The sequence below is a fragment of the Mauremys reevesii genome, unplaced genomic scaffold (genome assembly GCF_016161935.1).
Source record: "Mauremys reevesii isolate NIE-2019 unplaced genomic scaffold, ASM1616193v1 Contig2, whole genome shotgun sequence".
NCBI classification, from domain to species: domain Eukaryota; kingdom Metazoa; phylum Chordata; order Testudines; family Geoemydidae; genus Mauremys; species Mauremys reevesii.
The window spans coordinates 2,949,262-2,964,963 of NW_024100826.1; the positions used below are offsets into that span (position 1 = coordinate 2,949,262).

The 15,702-nt window shown below is 49.0% G+C and overlaps 1 protein-coding gene and 1 long non-coding RNA gene across 13 annotated transcripts in view; one reads left to right on the top strand and one right to left on the bottom strand.

Moving 5' to 3' along the window:
• LZTR1 (leucine zipper like transcription regulator 1) overlaps nt 1-4,687 on the bottom strand; it is a 271,551-nt gene extending 266,864 nt beyond the window's left edge. For 6 of the 9 annotated variants that reach the window (XR_005592029.1, XR_005592030.1, XM_039517962.1 and 3 more), the window contains exons 1-2: nt 4,347-4,611; nt 3,682-3,744 (exon numbers count right to left, since the gene is read on the bottom strand). Coding sequence is in view for 5 of the 9 variants with exons in the window: in XM_039517962.1 (XP_039373896.1) it covers nt 3,682-3,744; nt 4,347-4,525 (242 nt within the window). In the remaining 4 variants the exon portion in view is untranslated. Of the gene's footprint in view, nt 1-3,681; nt 3,745-4,346 lie in introns of all 9 variants that reach the window. The other 3 variants (XM_039517966.1, XM_039517965.1, XM_039517964.1) reach the window with 2 other exon arrangements.
• A 12-nt stretch (nt 4,688-4,699) lies between these two features.
• The window catches only part of LOC120393424, a 29,506-nt gene continuing 18,503 nt past the window's right edge, over nt 4,700-15,702 (top strand). The window contains exon 1 of one of the 4 annotated variants that reach the window (XR_005592032.1): nt 4,700-5,067. This is a non-coding gene — a long non-coding RNA (uncharacterized LOC120393424). The remainder of the gene's footprint in view (nt 5,068-15,702) is intronic. The other 3 variants (XR_005592034.1, XR_005592031.1, XR_005592033.1) reach the window with 3 other exon arrangements.

Below are 15,702 nucleotides of genomic sequence, written 5' to 3' on the forward strand. Positions count from 1 at the left end.
AGGATTTTAAAAAGGACACATTTTTCCTTTTGGCAGCCTGCAAAGCCAAGGAGGTTTTTTTTTCCCCCTTTCTTTTCTTTTGCACACAAAGGGTTCAGCCTGCAAAGCCAGGGAGTTCAACAAGCAGTTTGTTTTTTTTTTTTTTAACTTTGTGGCAATGAAATAGCTAGGCTAGAGTAGGGCAGCACTGTGCATGAGGTTGTGGTCGGGCACCGAAACCCTAGAGCAGTGGATCTTAACTTTTACTGCAGCCTGCACCCCTTTGGTTCTCAAAAATATGTTCTTGTGCCCCTTATCAAAAATCGTTGAAGTACGTCAGTTCTTTAAACCTAGATATATCATAATTATAGAATGAAAGAGATACAATTTTATATTTATTTTAATTTTGCTGTTAAAATTTAACGCAGTAATTGTTAAAAAAATTTATAATATTAAAAAATACATAGGTTTGATGAAACAAAGTAGTTGTACTTACGTGCCTGTGCTTAGTTTGTGTTTTTGATGATTTACCTTCTAAAAAATCTGGCATGTCTTGCACTTCCAGAAAGGGCATCTCGCACCCCCAGGGAGCGCGTGCACCCCAGGTTAAGAACCACTGCCCTAGAGCACCAGCCTTCCCAAAGCAGCACGCCACAGAGAAGACAGACCCAGATCAAGCCCAGACATCCAGCTCCACAACAGAAATGCAGGGCGGGGATGGGGGACCAGAGATTTCCCCAGAGGGAATGGCTAGCCCTCCTCAACCCGAGATCCAGGTGCCAAGATGGAGGGATTCCCTTAACCCAGACCGAGTTCTAACTGCTGAAGACAGGAATTTCTTCCTACAGATGAAGTACTTGGAGGCGGAAGCAGAGGAGAAGCACTTGGAGGCAGAGGAGAGGAGAGAGTCGAAGCGCTTGGAGGCCGAAATGGAGCTGAAGCGCTTAGAGCTGGAAAGGGCTAAGCTGGGTCAGCCAGGTAGCCCTAACAGTCGTCCTCCAGGTACCGCTCCCCATTCCAAGTAATTCCCCACATACAAGGTAGGCGATGATACAGAGGCCTTCTTAGAAAATTTTGAAAGGGCTTGGCTTGGGCACAACATTCCTGCAGACCAGCATACGGTGGAGCTGAGGCCACAACTCAGTGGACCCTTAGCAGAGGTGTCTGCTAAAATGCCTAAAGAACACATGAACAAGTACGAACTTTTTAAATAAAAGGCCAGAATTAGGATGGGGCTAACACCCAACCATGGGGCTAACACCCAACCAGTGGTTCAGAGCCCTAAGGTGGAAACATACTGTAATATTTTACATTTACACAGTACCTTCCAATCGAAAACACTTTGCATTGTGCTGCATGAAACTGTCCAATACATATGCACCAATGAATTGCAGTAGCTTCTGAGGTATACAAAGATGCCACATAACAGTGTGGAGAAGGGAAATTGTGTGCAATGGCACCAGGGCAGACTCTTAATGTTAAGGACAATGCACACACCAGACTTCAAGTTTAAGGGTTCAGCTATTATTTTAAATCCACAGACAACAGAGCTTCAATATTAAGATTGTCTGTCTGAATACAGCCTCAGTAAACCCCATGGAACCCAATTTCTTTACCTTGAAAATCAAGGTCAGAGTCAACTTTGCTTCGATTTGCACCTGTCTCTTCAGGGAGAGAACATTTCAACTCTGTAGTCTGCACAACTAGAAAATTCTTTCAGCAGCACCCATAAGCAGAAGCAGAGTCTTCCAGACAACCCCTCCCGATAACCACAAAGGGCAGTAACAAAGAAATTAAGGGTAGACATTTTTCTCCCTCTGTGGTGCAGCACTCTGTTCTCTCAACATGCAAGAAGCACAAAAGCTGACATAACACCAGCAAAGTCCTTTGATTGTGACTCGATAATTGTACCGATTGCTGTGTTGGTAGGTACATTATTACAGTACTAGCTCCTCTGTCTTGTAGATTGCACAGCAATAGCCAGAAGGAGAGTGGAGCAGCTTGCGGCGGGAAGTGTAAGACCCCCTGCTGGGGCTGAGCTGTGCTGTCAGTGTGGTGCACCCGGCATGCTCCTCGGAGAGTGGGCTGCAGGTTTTCCAGGGCAGAGGCTCTGCTCCCTGGGGAGAGAAGGGAGGGAGGCCACGGCTGGCAGCTCTGCGGGCTCTCTTGCATGGAGGGGCAGCTAAGCCGCTTTAACCCACCTCCCTGAGCCCCAGCTTTCTATCCTCCTGACCCTGCTTTGGCATGAGGGCCACACACTCTCTGCCTTCACAGTCCTGCCTGTCCCACGCCCCCCTGCTGGAGCAAGAGCCCAGCATTCAACTCCCCAGCCCGGATGCAGGATGGACTCGTGAAGGCAAAGCACGCCACACGCTCCCATTGCCCTGTTGCAAGTGCATTTGGCCCGCTGCTGCTGCATGCCAGGGACTGGAGAGGATAGTGCCCATTTTACCTTGCAGCTCTTTGAATCCTACCCCGCCTGCCGCCCCCCTCCACACCCAAACCTAGTCTGCTTCCCTTCCCCTCCCGAGTCAAACCCGATCCTCCCAGTGACCGAACCCGGTCTGCTTCCCTTCCGCTCCCCAGACAAACCCAATCCCCCAAGGACCTGAACCCAGTCTGCTTCCCTTCCCCTCCCCAGCCAAACCCAATCCTCCCAGTGACCAAACCCGGTCTGCTCCCCTTGCCCACCAAACCCGATACTCCACTGACTTGGTCTGTTTCCCTTCCCCACCAAACCTGATACCCCACTGACACAACCTGGTCTGCTTCCCTTCCACTCCTCAGACAACCCAGTCCCCCACTGACCAGAACCCAGTCTGCTTCCTTCTCCTCCAGGCCAAACTCGAACCGTCACTGACCGAACCCGGTCTGCTTCCCTTCCCCGCGGAAAAATAAATACTAAATGATAACGTGTTACTCTGTGACAGTGTATTGTGTATAATGTATGCGATTTATTTTAAGATCCATGCTATATTGTGCAAAGTGAAAACAATAACAATGTCAGCACTGTCAGGTTATTCATTTATTTTCATTAAATGTGTAGACTAAATAATTAAATTAATAAAATTTCAAGCCAAACGTGTATTAATTCTAACGAACAATGCCACATTATGCAGTATTCATTTTTGAAAGTTTTTAATAAGCGATGCTGGGGTGGGCGCAAAACATCCTTGCACCGGCCCTGCTAATAACCAATAGAATAATAGAATATCAGGGTTGGAAAGGACCTCAGGAAGTGATCTAGTCCAACCCCCTGCTATAGAGTTATAGGTTGTCAATACAAATAGTGTCTCCACACTACAGCATGCTAAGTCTAAAGCTGGGTGGCTGTGTAACATATACCCAGGGCTGGCTTTAGGTCAATTCCCCTGATCCCCCCGAATCGGGCCCCGTGCCCTAAAGAAAAGCACTTAACTTAGGCGCCTTTTTAATTTTTACTCACCCAGTGGCGCTCCAGGTCTTTGACAGCAGGTCCTTCACTCGCTCTGGGTCTTCGGCGTGGAAGACCCGGAGCGAGAACCCGGAGCGCCACCAGGTGAGTCATCCCTGCTGGGGCCCCGTCAAAACTATTCAAATCGGGGCCCACACTTCCTAAAGCCAGCCCTGCATTCACCTAATATTAATGGACATAGCAAAAGACAAGGCTAGTAGGGAAGCTGCCTGGCAACACCACGGGCCAGGCAAGACAGTAGAACTTACCCATTGTCACCACCAAACACGTAGATGGCATCCCGATAGGCAACCACGGTGTGTTTGCTGCGCCTGAGAGAGAGTCTGTCAGACACTGGCAAGGGGAGTCCTGGCCCCGCCCCCAAACCCTGACCCGATCACTAGGTGCCACCCCCTCTCCAGCCCCACCCCACGCACACTCTGACCCACCTCCTCCCCACACAACACCCTGACCCACCCCCTCTCAGCCCCTCGCCAGCCCCACCCCACACACTCTGACCCACCTCCTCGCCACACAACACCCTGACCCACCCCCTCTCAGCCCCTCTCCACCCCACCCCACACACACTCTGACCCACCTCCTCACCACACAACACCCTGACCCACCCCTCTCAGCCCCTCGCCAGCCCCACCCCACACACTCTGACCCACCTCCTCGCCACACAACACCCTGACCCACCCCCTCTCAGCCCCTCTCCACCCCCACCCCACACACACTCTGACCCACCTCCTCGCCACACAACACCCTGACCCACCCCCTCTCAGCCCCTCTCCCCCCCGTGAGCTGCCTACTCGGCATCGCCCCACCCCCGCGCGGCCCCGCCCACTCGGCTCTGCCCTCTCACAGCCCCACCCCCACCTCGGCCACCCACTTAATTCCGTCCCCAAGCTGGCGCGGTTTCTCATCGCCTCACCTGGCCCCTACGAACTCGTCACAGGGCGGCAGGCGGCGCCACCGATGCACTGTCTCGAAAGGCCCGAAGTTGAGGGTCAGGTACTCCACGCTGTCGGAGCAGCTGTGATCGAAATCCACGCTGGGCGCCACCTTGGAGCTCCCGGCCCCTCCGCCCGATGGGGCGCCGGCTGCTGCCATGGCCCAGCCAGTACGGACAGGATAGGCCGCCGCCGCCGCCCAGGCATATGCGCAGGGCACCGGGCGCTGGGCTTGACAGCGGAAGCACCGCCCCCTGAGGCCAATGGCTCCCGGCGTGCCCCGCGCCGTGAGGGGACTACAACTCCCGGCGTACCCCGCGCTGAGCGGGCCTGAGGCTCTCGCTTTGTCTCGTCTTCCCAACTCTGTAGAAAGTTCTTTGGTTGCGCCCGACCGGGCGCGCTCCCGCTTCCCTTGGGACCCAGCGGGCCCAGCCGCCGCGGTGCAAGGAGAGCGGGAGCGGGGGTCGGTCGATGCTCGGCCCCTGAGACTGCCCCACGCCGGTGATGCTGGGCGGGGAAAACCCCAAGCGGGTCACGTGAGGGACCCTCAGGACCTGAGCTCACCTGGAGAGGCCCACACTTGGCTGTTAAGCTCATGGGGCAGGACCCTTGCTCTGGTTGGGCTGGCTCAGTCTGGGGCGCCTCGGGGCTATGGTAACAAAGAACAAGCATGAGGACCAGTCATGGTGGCTAATTAGGTGGGTGAGTAGAGTTTCACTTATTAGGTGGGGGCGATGGGCTCCCAGGTGAACCTAACTGCACAGAGTTAGTGTGGAATGTAAGTGCTGAAGAGGAGAGGTGCGCTGCTCCCAGCTTGTGCCCTTGGGGCAGGGAGTCAGTGTTTTGTTTACAAACAGAAGCAGAGTGATTAAGATAAAGGGCTGATGATTAAATTAAGGAGCTGCAAGTTTAATAGACTCAGGCTATGGCTACACTTAGTGCTGCACAGTGCTGCTGCGGGAGCACTCCCGCAGCAGCACTTTGAAGCGCGAGTGTGGTCGGAGCACCAGCGCTGGGAGAGCTCTCTCCCAGCGCTGTCCGTACTCCACCTCCCTATGGGGATTAACATACAGCGCTGGGGCTCTGATCACACTGGTGCTTTGCAGCGCCACAACTTGCAGCGCTGGAGGGGGTGTTTTTTCACATCCTGCTGCAGCGCTGCAAATCTGCAAGTGTAGCCAAGACCTCATGCTACACTTGAGAATTGCAGCGCTGGTGGAGGCTTTCTAGCGCTGCAACTTAGTAACTGTCCACACCTGCAAGGCACATCCAGTGCTGCAACTCCCTGGCTGCAGCGCAGGCTGTACACCTGGTCTGCTTGGGGGATAACGAGTGCAGCGCTGGTGATGCAGCGCTGCTCATCAGGTGTGGTCACACACCAGCGCTGTTATTGGCCTCCAGGGTATTAGGAGATATCCCAGAATGCTTTTAACTAAATTACTCTCTTTGTTTTGTTATGCTGCCTCTCTTTGTTTTGTTGTGAACTCAGGGCTCCGGGAACTGCTTATCTAAAAAACAAACACAGCTCATGTTTGCTGTGATCAATCTGTAACTGACTGTGAACAATCAAATGAGATAACCCACTACCTTGCTGTGAATGAGGCAGGCAGGGGGATGAGTGTTTGCTTGAGGATAGAAACAGCGTGGGCAAGGGGGAGAAAGGGAGTCCGTTGGAGCAGCTGCTTATCTGGTCTGCAGGCTGTTTGCAGTTAAGAGTAAGGGGTAGGGAAAATTTTCTGATTTTGCAAGGCAGGGAGCTGATACACAGTGTCGGCTCCAAAAATCCACTCTCTCTCTCTTCCCCGGTCCCTGTCACACTCCACCCACCCCCCTCTTTTGAAAAGCACGTTGCTGCCACTTGAACGCTGGGATAGCTGCCCATAATGCATCACTCCCACCAGCGCTGCAAATGCTGCCACACTGCAGCGCTGGTAGCTGTGAGTGTGGCCACACACCAGTGCTTTCCCTACACAGCTGTACGACCAGCGCTGTAACTCCCAGCGCTGCAACTCTCAAGTGTAGCCATACCCATAGACTTTAAGGTCAGAAGGGACCATTATGATCATCTAGTCTGACCTCCTGCACAACGCAGGCTACACAATCTCACCCATCCACTCCTGTAGCAAACCCTTAGCCTATGTCTGAATTATTGAAGTCCTCAAATTGTAGTTTGAAGACCTCAAGCTGCAGAGACTCCTCCAGCAAGTGACCAGTGCCCCATGCTGCAGAGGAAGGTGAAAAACCTTCAGGGCCTCTGCCAATCTGCCCTGGAGGAAAAATCCTTCCCAACCCCAAATATGGCGATCAGTTAAACCCTGAGCATGTGGGCAAGACTCACCAGTCAGCACCCAGGAAAGAATTCTCTGTAGTAACTCAGATCCCACCCCATCTAACATCCCATCACAGACCACTGGGCATACTTACCTGCTGATAATCAAATATCAATTGCCAAATGAATTGCCAAAATTAGGCTATCCCATCATACCATCCCCTCCATAAACTTATCAAGCTTAGTCTTAAAGCCAGATATGTCTTTTGCCCCCACTACTCCCCTTGGAAGGCTGTTCCACAACTTCACTCCTCTAATGGTTAGAAACCTTCATGTAATTTCAAGTCTAAACTTCCTAGTGTCCAGTTTATATCCATTTGTTCTTGTGTCCACATTGGTACTAAGCTTAAATAATTCCTCTCCCTCCCTAATATTTATCCCTCTGATATATTTATAAAGAACAATTATATCCCCCCTCAGCCTTCTTTTGGTTAGGCTAAACAAGCCAAACTCTTTGAGTCTCCTTTCATAAGACAGGTTTTCCACTCCTCGGATCATCCTAGTAGCCCTTCTCTGTACTTGTTCCAGTTTGAATTCATCCTTCTTAAACATAGGAGACCAGAACTGCACACAGTACTCCAGATGAGGCCTCACCAGTGCCTTGTATAATGGTACTAACACCTCCTTATCTTTGCTGGAAATACCTCGCCTGATGCATCCTAAAACTGCATTAGCTTTTTTAACGGACATATCACATTGGTGGCTCATAGTCATCCTATGATCAACCAATACTCCGAGGTCTTTCTCCTCTGTTACTTCTAACTGATGTGTTCCCAATTTATAACTAACATTCTTGTTGTTAATCCCTAAATGCATGACCTTGCACTTTTCACTATTAAATTTCATCCTATTACTATTACTCCAATTTACAAGGTCATCCAGATCTTCCTGTATGATATCCCGGTCCTTCTCTGTGTTAGCAATACCTCCCAGCTTTGTGTCATCTGCAAACTTTATTAGCACATTCCCACTTTTTGTGCCAAGGTCAGTAATAAAGAGATTAAATAAAATTGGTCCCAAAACCGATCCCTGAGGAACTCCACTAGTAACCTCCTTCCAGCCTGACAGTTCATCTTTCAGTACGACCCGTTGTAGTCTCCCCTTTAACCAGTTCCTTATCCACTTTCAATTTTCATATTGATCCCCATCTTTTCCAATTTAACTAGTAATTCCCCATGTGGAACCGTATCAAATGCCTTACTGAAATCAAGGTAAATTAGATCCACTGCGTTTCCTTTGTCTACAAAATCTGTTACCTTCTCAAAGAAGGAGATCAGGTTGGTTTGGCACGATCTACCTTTCGTAAAACCATGCTGTAATTTGTCCCAGTTGCCATCGGCCTCAAGGTCCGTAACCACTCTCTCCTTTAAAAATTTTTCCATGACTTTTCATACTACAGATGTTAAACTAACAGGCCTGTAGTTACCTGGGTCACTTTTTTTCCCCTTCTTGAATATAGGAACTATATTAGCTAATCTCCAGTTAAACGGTACAACCCCCGAGTTTAGAGATTTATTAAAAATCATCGCTAACGGGCTTGCAATTTCACTCGCCAATTCCCTTAATATTCTAGGATGAAGATTATCCGGGCCCCCTGATTTACTTCCGTTAAGCTGTTCAAATTTGGCTTCTACCTCAGATACCGTAATGTCTACCCCCATATCTTTCTTTCCCGTCGGTCCCTCTACCACTATTCCTTAGCCCTTCATTAGCCTCATTAAAGACCGAGGCAAAATATTCGTTTAGATATTGTGCCATGCCAAGATTATCCCTAATCTCCACCCCGTTTAAAGTTTTAAGCGGTCCCACTTCTTCCTTCTTGGTTTTCTTCCTATTTATATGGCTAAAAAACCTTTTGCTATTGGTTTTAATCCCCTTCGCTAGGTCCATCTCCACCCGGCTCTTTGCCTTTCTCACTGCTTCCCTACACCCTCTGACCTCAATAAGGTAGGTTTCTTTGCTGATCCCTCCCATTTTCCAGTCCTTGTACGCTTTCTGTTTTTTCTTAATCACCCCTCTCAGACGCTTGCTCATCCAGCTCGGTCTAAAACTGCTACCTACGAACCGTTTTCCCTTTCTCGGGATACAGGTCTCTGACAGCTCCTGCAACTTCAACCTGAAGTAACCCCAGGCGTCTTCCGCCTTTAGATCCCTAAATATGTTAGTCCAATCCACTTCCCTAACTAGTCGCCTTAATTTAGTAAAGTTAGCCCTTTTGAAATCATAAACCTTAGTCTCAGATGCAATTTTGTTTATCCTTCCATTTATTTTGAAACGAATTAGCTCATGATCACTAGAGCCAAGGTTGTCCCCTACAACTATTTCCTCAACAAGGTCCTCGTTACTCACCAAAATCAGATCTAAAATGGCATCCCCCCTCATCGGTTCAGCAACTACTTGATGAAGGAATTCATCAGCTATCACGTCTAGGAAAAGCTGAGCCCTATTATTATTACTAGCATTTGTTTCCCAATCTATATCCGGGAAGTTAAAGTCTCCCATGATCATATAGTTCCTATTAGTATTTACCTCCTTAAAAACATTAAAGAGCTCTCTATCCATATCCAGGCTAGATCCCGGCGGTCTATAGCACACCCCAATCACTATCCCAGGGGACGCTCTAGTAGTTTTCTTCCCCAATGTCACCATTGCCCAAACAGACTCCGTATTATCCATTGCATTGCTAGTTACCTCATTATTGACATACAATGCTACTCCCCCACCTTTACCTTTGTTTCGGTCTTTCCTAAACAGCACATACCCTTCCATACCTGTACTCCAGTCATGGCTACCGTTCCACCATGTTTCGGTTATTCCTACGATATCCGGTTTCAATTCTCGGACCAGGAGCTCCAGTTCCTCCATTTTGTTACCTAAGCTTCTCGCATTGGTGAACAAACATCCTAATTTTTGCTGTTTGGCTCCTCTCACCCTTTTCACCCAACTTGGTAGGGACACAGTACTACCAGTATGACCTGTCGGTCTAGTATCCGCCCCCCCTTCCTTATACCTAACCCTCCCCCTCTGGCTATATCTGTTGTTATCCTGTTGTTCTCACTCTCAATGTATAAATTTGGCGTGGAGAGTACCTGGACCTCTCCCAACCATCTCCCCCCAATGTCTAGTTTAAAGCTCTTTTAATCAGATGAGCCAGCCTCCCTCCTAGAATTCTACTTCCTTCCCTACTTAGGTGGAGCCCATGCCGTGAGAACAGTTCTCTGTCCCCGAAAGCCTCCCAGTGCCCATACATCCCAAAGCCCTCCTTGTAACACCACTCCCTCAGCCAACTATTTATCGTCACGATCTTGTCACCCCTTTGGCGCCCTTCCCTAGGGACAGGTAGAATCCCACTGAAGATCACCTGACCCTCAATTTCCTTGAGCGTCTTACCCAACCTGGCATAGTCTCCCTTGATCCTCTCTAGCGAGAATCTAGCCGTGTCATTCGTTCCTACATGAAGGATGATCAACGGGTTCTTACCTGCTCCTCTTAGGATCCTTTTCAACCTCAGGTCCACATCCCGTATTTTAGCGCCCGGTAGACAGCACACCCTTCTGTTCTCTGGATCGGCCCTGGTCACAGGCCTGTCCAACCTTCTCAGTATGGAATCCCCAATCAGATAGACCTGCCTTTGCCTGGGGACAGTGCGGTCCTCTAACCTATCCTCCGTCCCCCCTGGTTGCAAGCTCCTTCCATTCCTATCATCCCTTGTGGTTCCCCTTAAGCCATCCTGCATACTCCCTGGGCCCAAACTTGGTGCTGCCTCCATCGACTCCTCCCCTCTTTCTATCGGACTAGCCGGACTCTTCTCTTTTTCCTTGCCCTCCCACCATCAGCTGCCACCTGCTGTACCCCTTCCTCATTCTCCAAACCTTCAAACCTGTTCCTTAGCTCTATTTCTCCTTCACTGGCCCTCCTTTTCCCCTTCCTGCTTCTCACGGTCACATGCTTCCACTGCCCATATTCCTCATCTGGCAGTCCCCCCTCACTGGCCTTAGCCCCTGCTTCCCCCTGTACTCCTGGGCATTCCCCTTCAGCCACTGCTTGCCATTGCTCCATCAGCTGCTCGAACCCCCTTCTATGCTCTACCAGGGTTTCTACCTGCAGCTCTAGACCCTGGATCTTTTCCTCCAGCAGCTCTATTAGGCGGCACTTCATGCACACATAGTACTGTTCTGGGTCCCCCGCTAGGACCATGTACATACCGCAGCTGCTGCATGCTATCATCCTCAGTGTATCCTCTGCTGCTTGGCTCATGGCTGCTGCTGTCTCGGCCTCGCTCGGCGTTCCTACCTGGGGAACACAGGAAACACGGTGCCGCCCCCTTCCGCCTCCCCCTGTAAACTCCCACTCAAACTCCCCTGTTAGCAGCCCTGTTCTCTGGCTGCTCGCAGCTGTGCCGCTGCCTGGCTGGGCGGCCGCTTTTATAGGCCCCTCCTCAGCCTAGCTCCGCCCCCTACTCAGGGCTCGGCTGCCCGCTCGGCAGTCTGCCCTGACTGGCCTCTACAGATAGATACAAGCACTACAAAGACAGATGCAAATCCAAATACCTGCTCCTCCAATGGGAACTCTCCCACTCAAACTCCCCTGTTAGCAACCCTGTTCGCCAGCTCCCGTGCCGCTGCTCCTTAATTTCCTTAATTCTTTAAAGTTAGCCCTTTTGAAATAAAAAACCCTAGTCCCAGATCTATTTTTGTTTATCCTTCCATTTAGTTTGAACTGAATTAGCTCATGATCGCTTGAACCAAGGTTGTCCCCTACAACGATTTCTTCTATGAGGTCCTCACTACTCACCAAAACCAAATCTAAAATGGCATCCCCTCTTGTTGGGTCTTCAACTACTTGGTGAAGAAATCCATCAGCTATCACATCCAGAAAAATCTGAGCCCTATTATTACTACTAGCACTTGTCCTCCAGTCTATATCTGGGAAGTTAAAGTCTTCCATGATCACACAATTCCCATTAGTGTTTACTTCATTAAAAAAATTAAAGAGGTCTCTATCCATATCCAAATCAGATCCCGGCGGTCTGTAGCACACCCCAAGCACTATCTCAGGGGAGGCTCTAGTAGCTTTCTTTCCCAATATGATTTTTGCCCAGACAGACTCTGTCTTATCTATTCCATCACTTCTTATTTCTTTACAGTTAACCTCATCATTGATATACAATGCTACTCCACCACCTTTGCCTTTATTTCTGTCTTTCCTAAACAGCACATAACCTTCAATACCTGTACTCCAGTCATGACTACTATTCCACCATGTTTCTGTTATCCCTATAATATCTGGTTTCACCTACTTCACCAGTAGCTCTAGTTCCTCCATTTTGTTACCTAGGCTCCTCGCATTAGTGTACAGACATCTTAATGTTTGCCTTTTGGCTTCATTGACATTCTTTACCCGGTTAGGCACAGAGATTCTACCACCAGTATCACCAGTTAGACTGGTATCTACACTATACTTCCTCCTTATGTCCATTCTTCTGCCCACGGTTGTATCCTCTCTTACTTTGTTTTCTTCCCTTTCAATGTTAAATTCTGGCGTGGAGATTACCTGGACATCTCCCAACCATCTCCTCTAAATTCCTAGTTTAAAGCTTTCTTAATCAGTTGTGCCAGCCTCCATCCTAGAAGTCTATTTCCCTCCTTACTCAGGTGAAGTCCATCCTGAGAGAACAGTCCTCTATTCATGAATGCTTTCCAGTGGCCGTACATCCCAAAGCCCTCTTTATAGCACCACTGCCTGAGCCATCTGTTGATTGCCATAATCTTGTCACGCCTTTGTTGACCTTCTCTAGGAACAGGCAGAATCCCACTGAAGATCACCTGAGCCTCAATTTCCTTAAGCGTCTTCCCCAGTCTGGCATAGTCTACCTTGATACATTCCAGCGAGAATCTAGCTGTATCGTTCGTTCCTACATGAAGGACAATCAGCGGATTCTTTTCCGCTCCTGTTAGGATCCTTTTCAGGCTCAGGTCCACATCCTGTATCTTAGCACCCAGCAGACAGCACACCCTTCTGTTCTCCGGATCAGCTCTAGTTACAGGCCTGTCTATTCTTCTCAGTAAGGAGTCCCCAATCACGTAGACCTGCCTTTTCCTGTTGACAATGTGGTTCTCCGGTCTATCCCCTGCTCCCACGGGCTGCAGGTCCTCTCAATTTCTATTGTCCCTTGCAATCCTCCGCAACCTATCCCATATCCTCCTGGGGTTCATACTTGGTGTTGTCTCCATTGACTCTTCCCCTCTTCCTATAGGACTAGCTGCTCTTCTCTTCTTCCTTGCCCTCTCACCTTCAGCGACCACCTGCTGTGCCCCTTCTCCATTTTCCAACTCTGCAAACCTGTTCCTGAGCTCTATTTCTCCTTCACTGGCTCGTCTTTTCCTCTGCCTGGTTCTCTTAGTCACATGCTTCTACCGACCACTTTCCTCACCCAGCAGTCTCTCCTCAGAATTCTTTGGTCTTGCTTCCATCTTCAAGTCTGAGCTTATCCCTTCAGCCTCCACATGTCTTTGCTCCATCATCTGCTCGGACCCCCTTCTAAACTCTACCAGAGTTTCTACCTGCATCTCCAGTCCTCGGATCTTTTCTTCCATCAGCTCTCAGGTGGCACTTCATGCAGACAAAACTCTTTTCTGGTACCCCCTCCAGGATCATATACATGCCGCAGCTTCCACATCCAGTCATCCTCATTTTGTCTTTCACTGCTGCCTCTGTGTCAGTCATAGCCTTCCCACCTGCTCCTCCAACAGAACTCCCTCTGAAACTCCCCTGTTTACAGCTCTGTTTGCTGGCTGCTGTGCCACTGCAGCTGTCTATGCCGCTGCATGACTGGCTGGCTACTTTTATAGGTCCCCTAAGCAGACAAGTCATTAGATGAACCTGTAAAACAGGAATCCACCTGGGGGTTGAAGAAAGAACACAGGGGACTCAGGCTACACTGGCGCTTTACAGCGCTGCAACTTTCTAGCTCAGGGGTGTGAAAAAACACTCCCCTGAGCGCAGCAAGTTACAGCGCTGCAAAGCGCCAGTGTAAACACAGCCCAGCACTGTAAGCTAATCCCCCCTGGGCGGTGGAGTATGTGCAGTGCTGGGAGAGCTCTCTCCCAGCGCTGGCGCTGCGACCACACTCACACTTCAAAGTGCTGCCGTGGGAGCGCTCCCACAGCAGCGCTGTGCAGCTCTAAGTGTAGCCATACCCTCAGAAGAAATACCACCAAGTCCTCTGAGCCAAGTTTACATTCAGAAAATAGGAAGATGTGAGGGGTTAGGTGAAAACAAGGGGCCAAAATCCAGGGAAGGGATAGCAGTGAAACTACAGTACCCACCTGGTGAAGTGAAGAAACAGATTGACAAAGCAAGAAGGGTACCCAAAAGTCACCTACTACAAGACAGGCTCAACAAAGAAAGTAACAGAATGCCACTAGCTGTCACTGACAGCCCCCAACTAAAACCTCTCCAGCGCATCATCAAGGATCTACAACCTATCCTGAAGGACGATCCTTCACTCTCACAGACCTTGGGAGACAGGCCAGTCCTCGCTTACAGAGAGCCCCCTAACCTGAAGCAAATCCTCACCAGCAACTGCACACCACACAACAAAAACACTAACCCAGGAACAAACCTCATTGCCAGTTCTGTCCGCATATCTATTCAAGGGAAACCATCATAGGACCTAACCACATCGGCCACACCATCAGGGGCTCGTTCACCTGCATGTCTACCAATGTGATATATGCCATCATGTGCCAGCAATGCCCCTCTGCCACGTACATTGGCCAAACCAGACAGTCTCTACACAAAAGAATAAATGGACACAAATCTGACATCAAGAATTATAACATTCAAAAATCAGTAAGAGAACACTTCAGTCTCCCTGGACACTCAATAACAGACTTAAAAGTGGCAATTCTTCAACAAAAAAAACTTCAAAAACAGACTTCAATGAGAAACTGCAGAATTGGAATTAATTTGCAAACTGGACACCATCAAATTAGGCCTGAATAAAGACTGGGAGTGGATGGGTCACTACAAAAAGTAATTTTCCTCTGCTGATACTCACACCTTCTTGTCAGCTGTTGGAAATGGGCCACCTTGATTGTATTGGCCTTATTAGCACTACAAAAGTAATTTTCCCTCCCTTGGTATTCACCCCATCTTGTCCGCTGTTGAGAATAGGCCACTTCCACCTTAATTGAATTGGCTCATTAGCACTGACCCCCCCACTTGGTAAGGCAACTCCCATCTTTTTATGTGCTGTAATATATATTCTGCTTACTGTAGTTTTCACTCCATGCATCTGATGAAGTGGGTTTTAGCTCACGAAAGTTTATGCCCAAATACATTTGTTAGTCTCTAAGGTGCCAAAAGGATTCCTCGTTGTTCTTGCTGATACAGACTAACACAGCTACCACTCTGAAACCAGTGATATAGAGAAGTTCCCACTCTATCTGTGATACTTTTGACAAGGTCCCTCACTAAAGGCTCTTACGCAGAGTAAGCTGCCATGGGATAAGAGGGAAGGTGCTCTCATGGATTAGTAACTGTTTAAAAGATAGAAACAAAGGATAGATATAAATGGTCAGTTTTTAGAATGGAGAGAGGTAAGTAGTGGTGTCACCCAGGGGTCTGTTCTGGGACCAGTCCTATTCAACATATTCATAAACGATCTGGAAAAAAGGGGTAAACAGTGAGGTGGTAAAATTTGCAGATGATATAAAATTACTAAAGATAAGACCCAGGCAGACTGCAAAGAGCTACAAAAGGATCTCTCAAAACTGGGTGACAGGGCAACAAAATGGCAGATGAAATTTAATGTTGATAAATGCAAAGTAATACACATTGGAAAGCATAATCCCAACTATACATATTGTGACAGACCCAGGTGAGTGGGGTACAGGAGTCTGGTAGAGGGCAAATATACTGGTCACTGGGTGAGTAGTTTTCTGTTCCCTGAGTGACCAGAGCAGGGGCTGCACTAGAGTAATCAGGAACCTGCTAGAACCAAT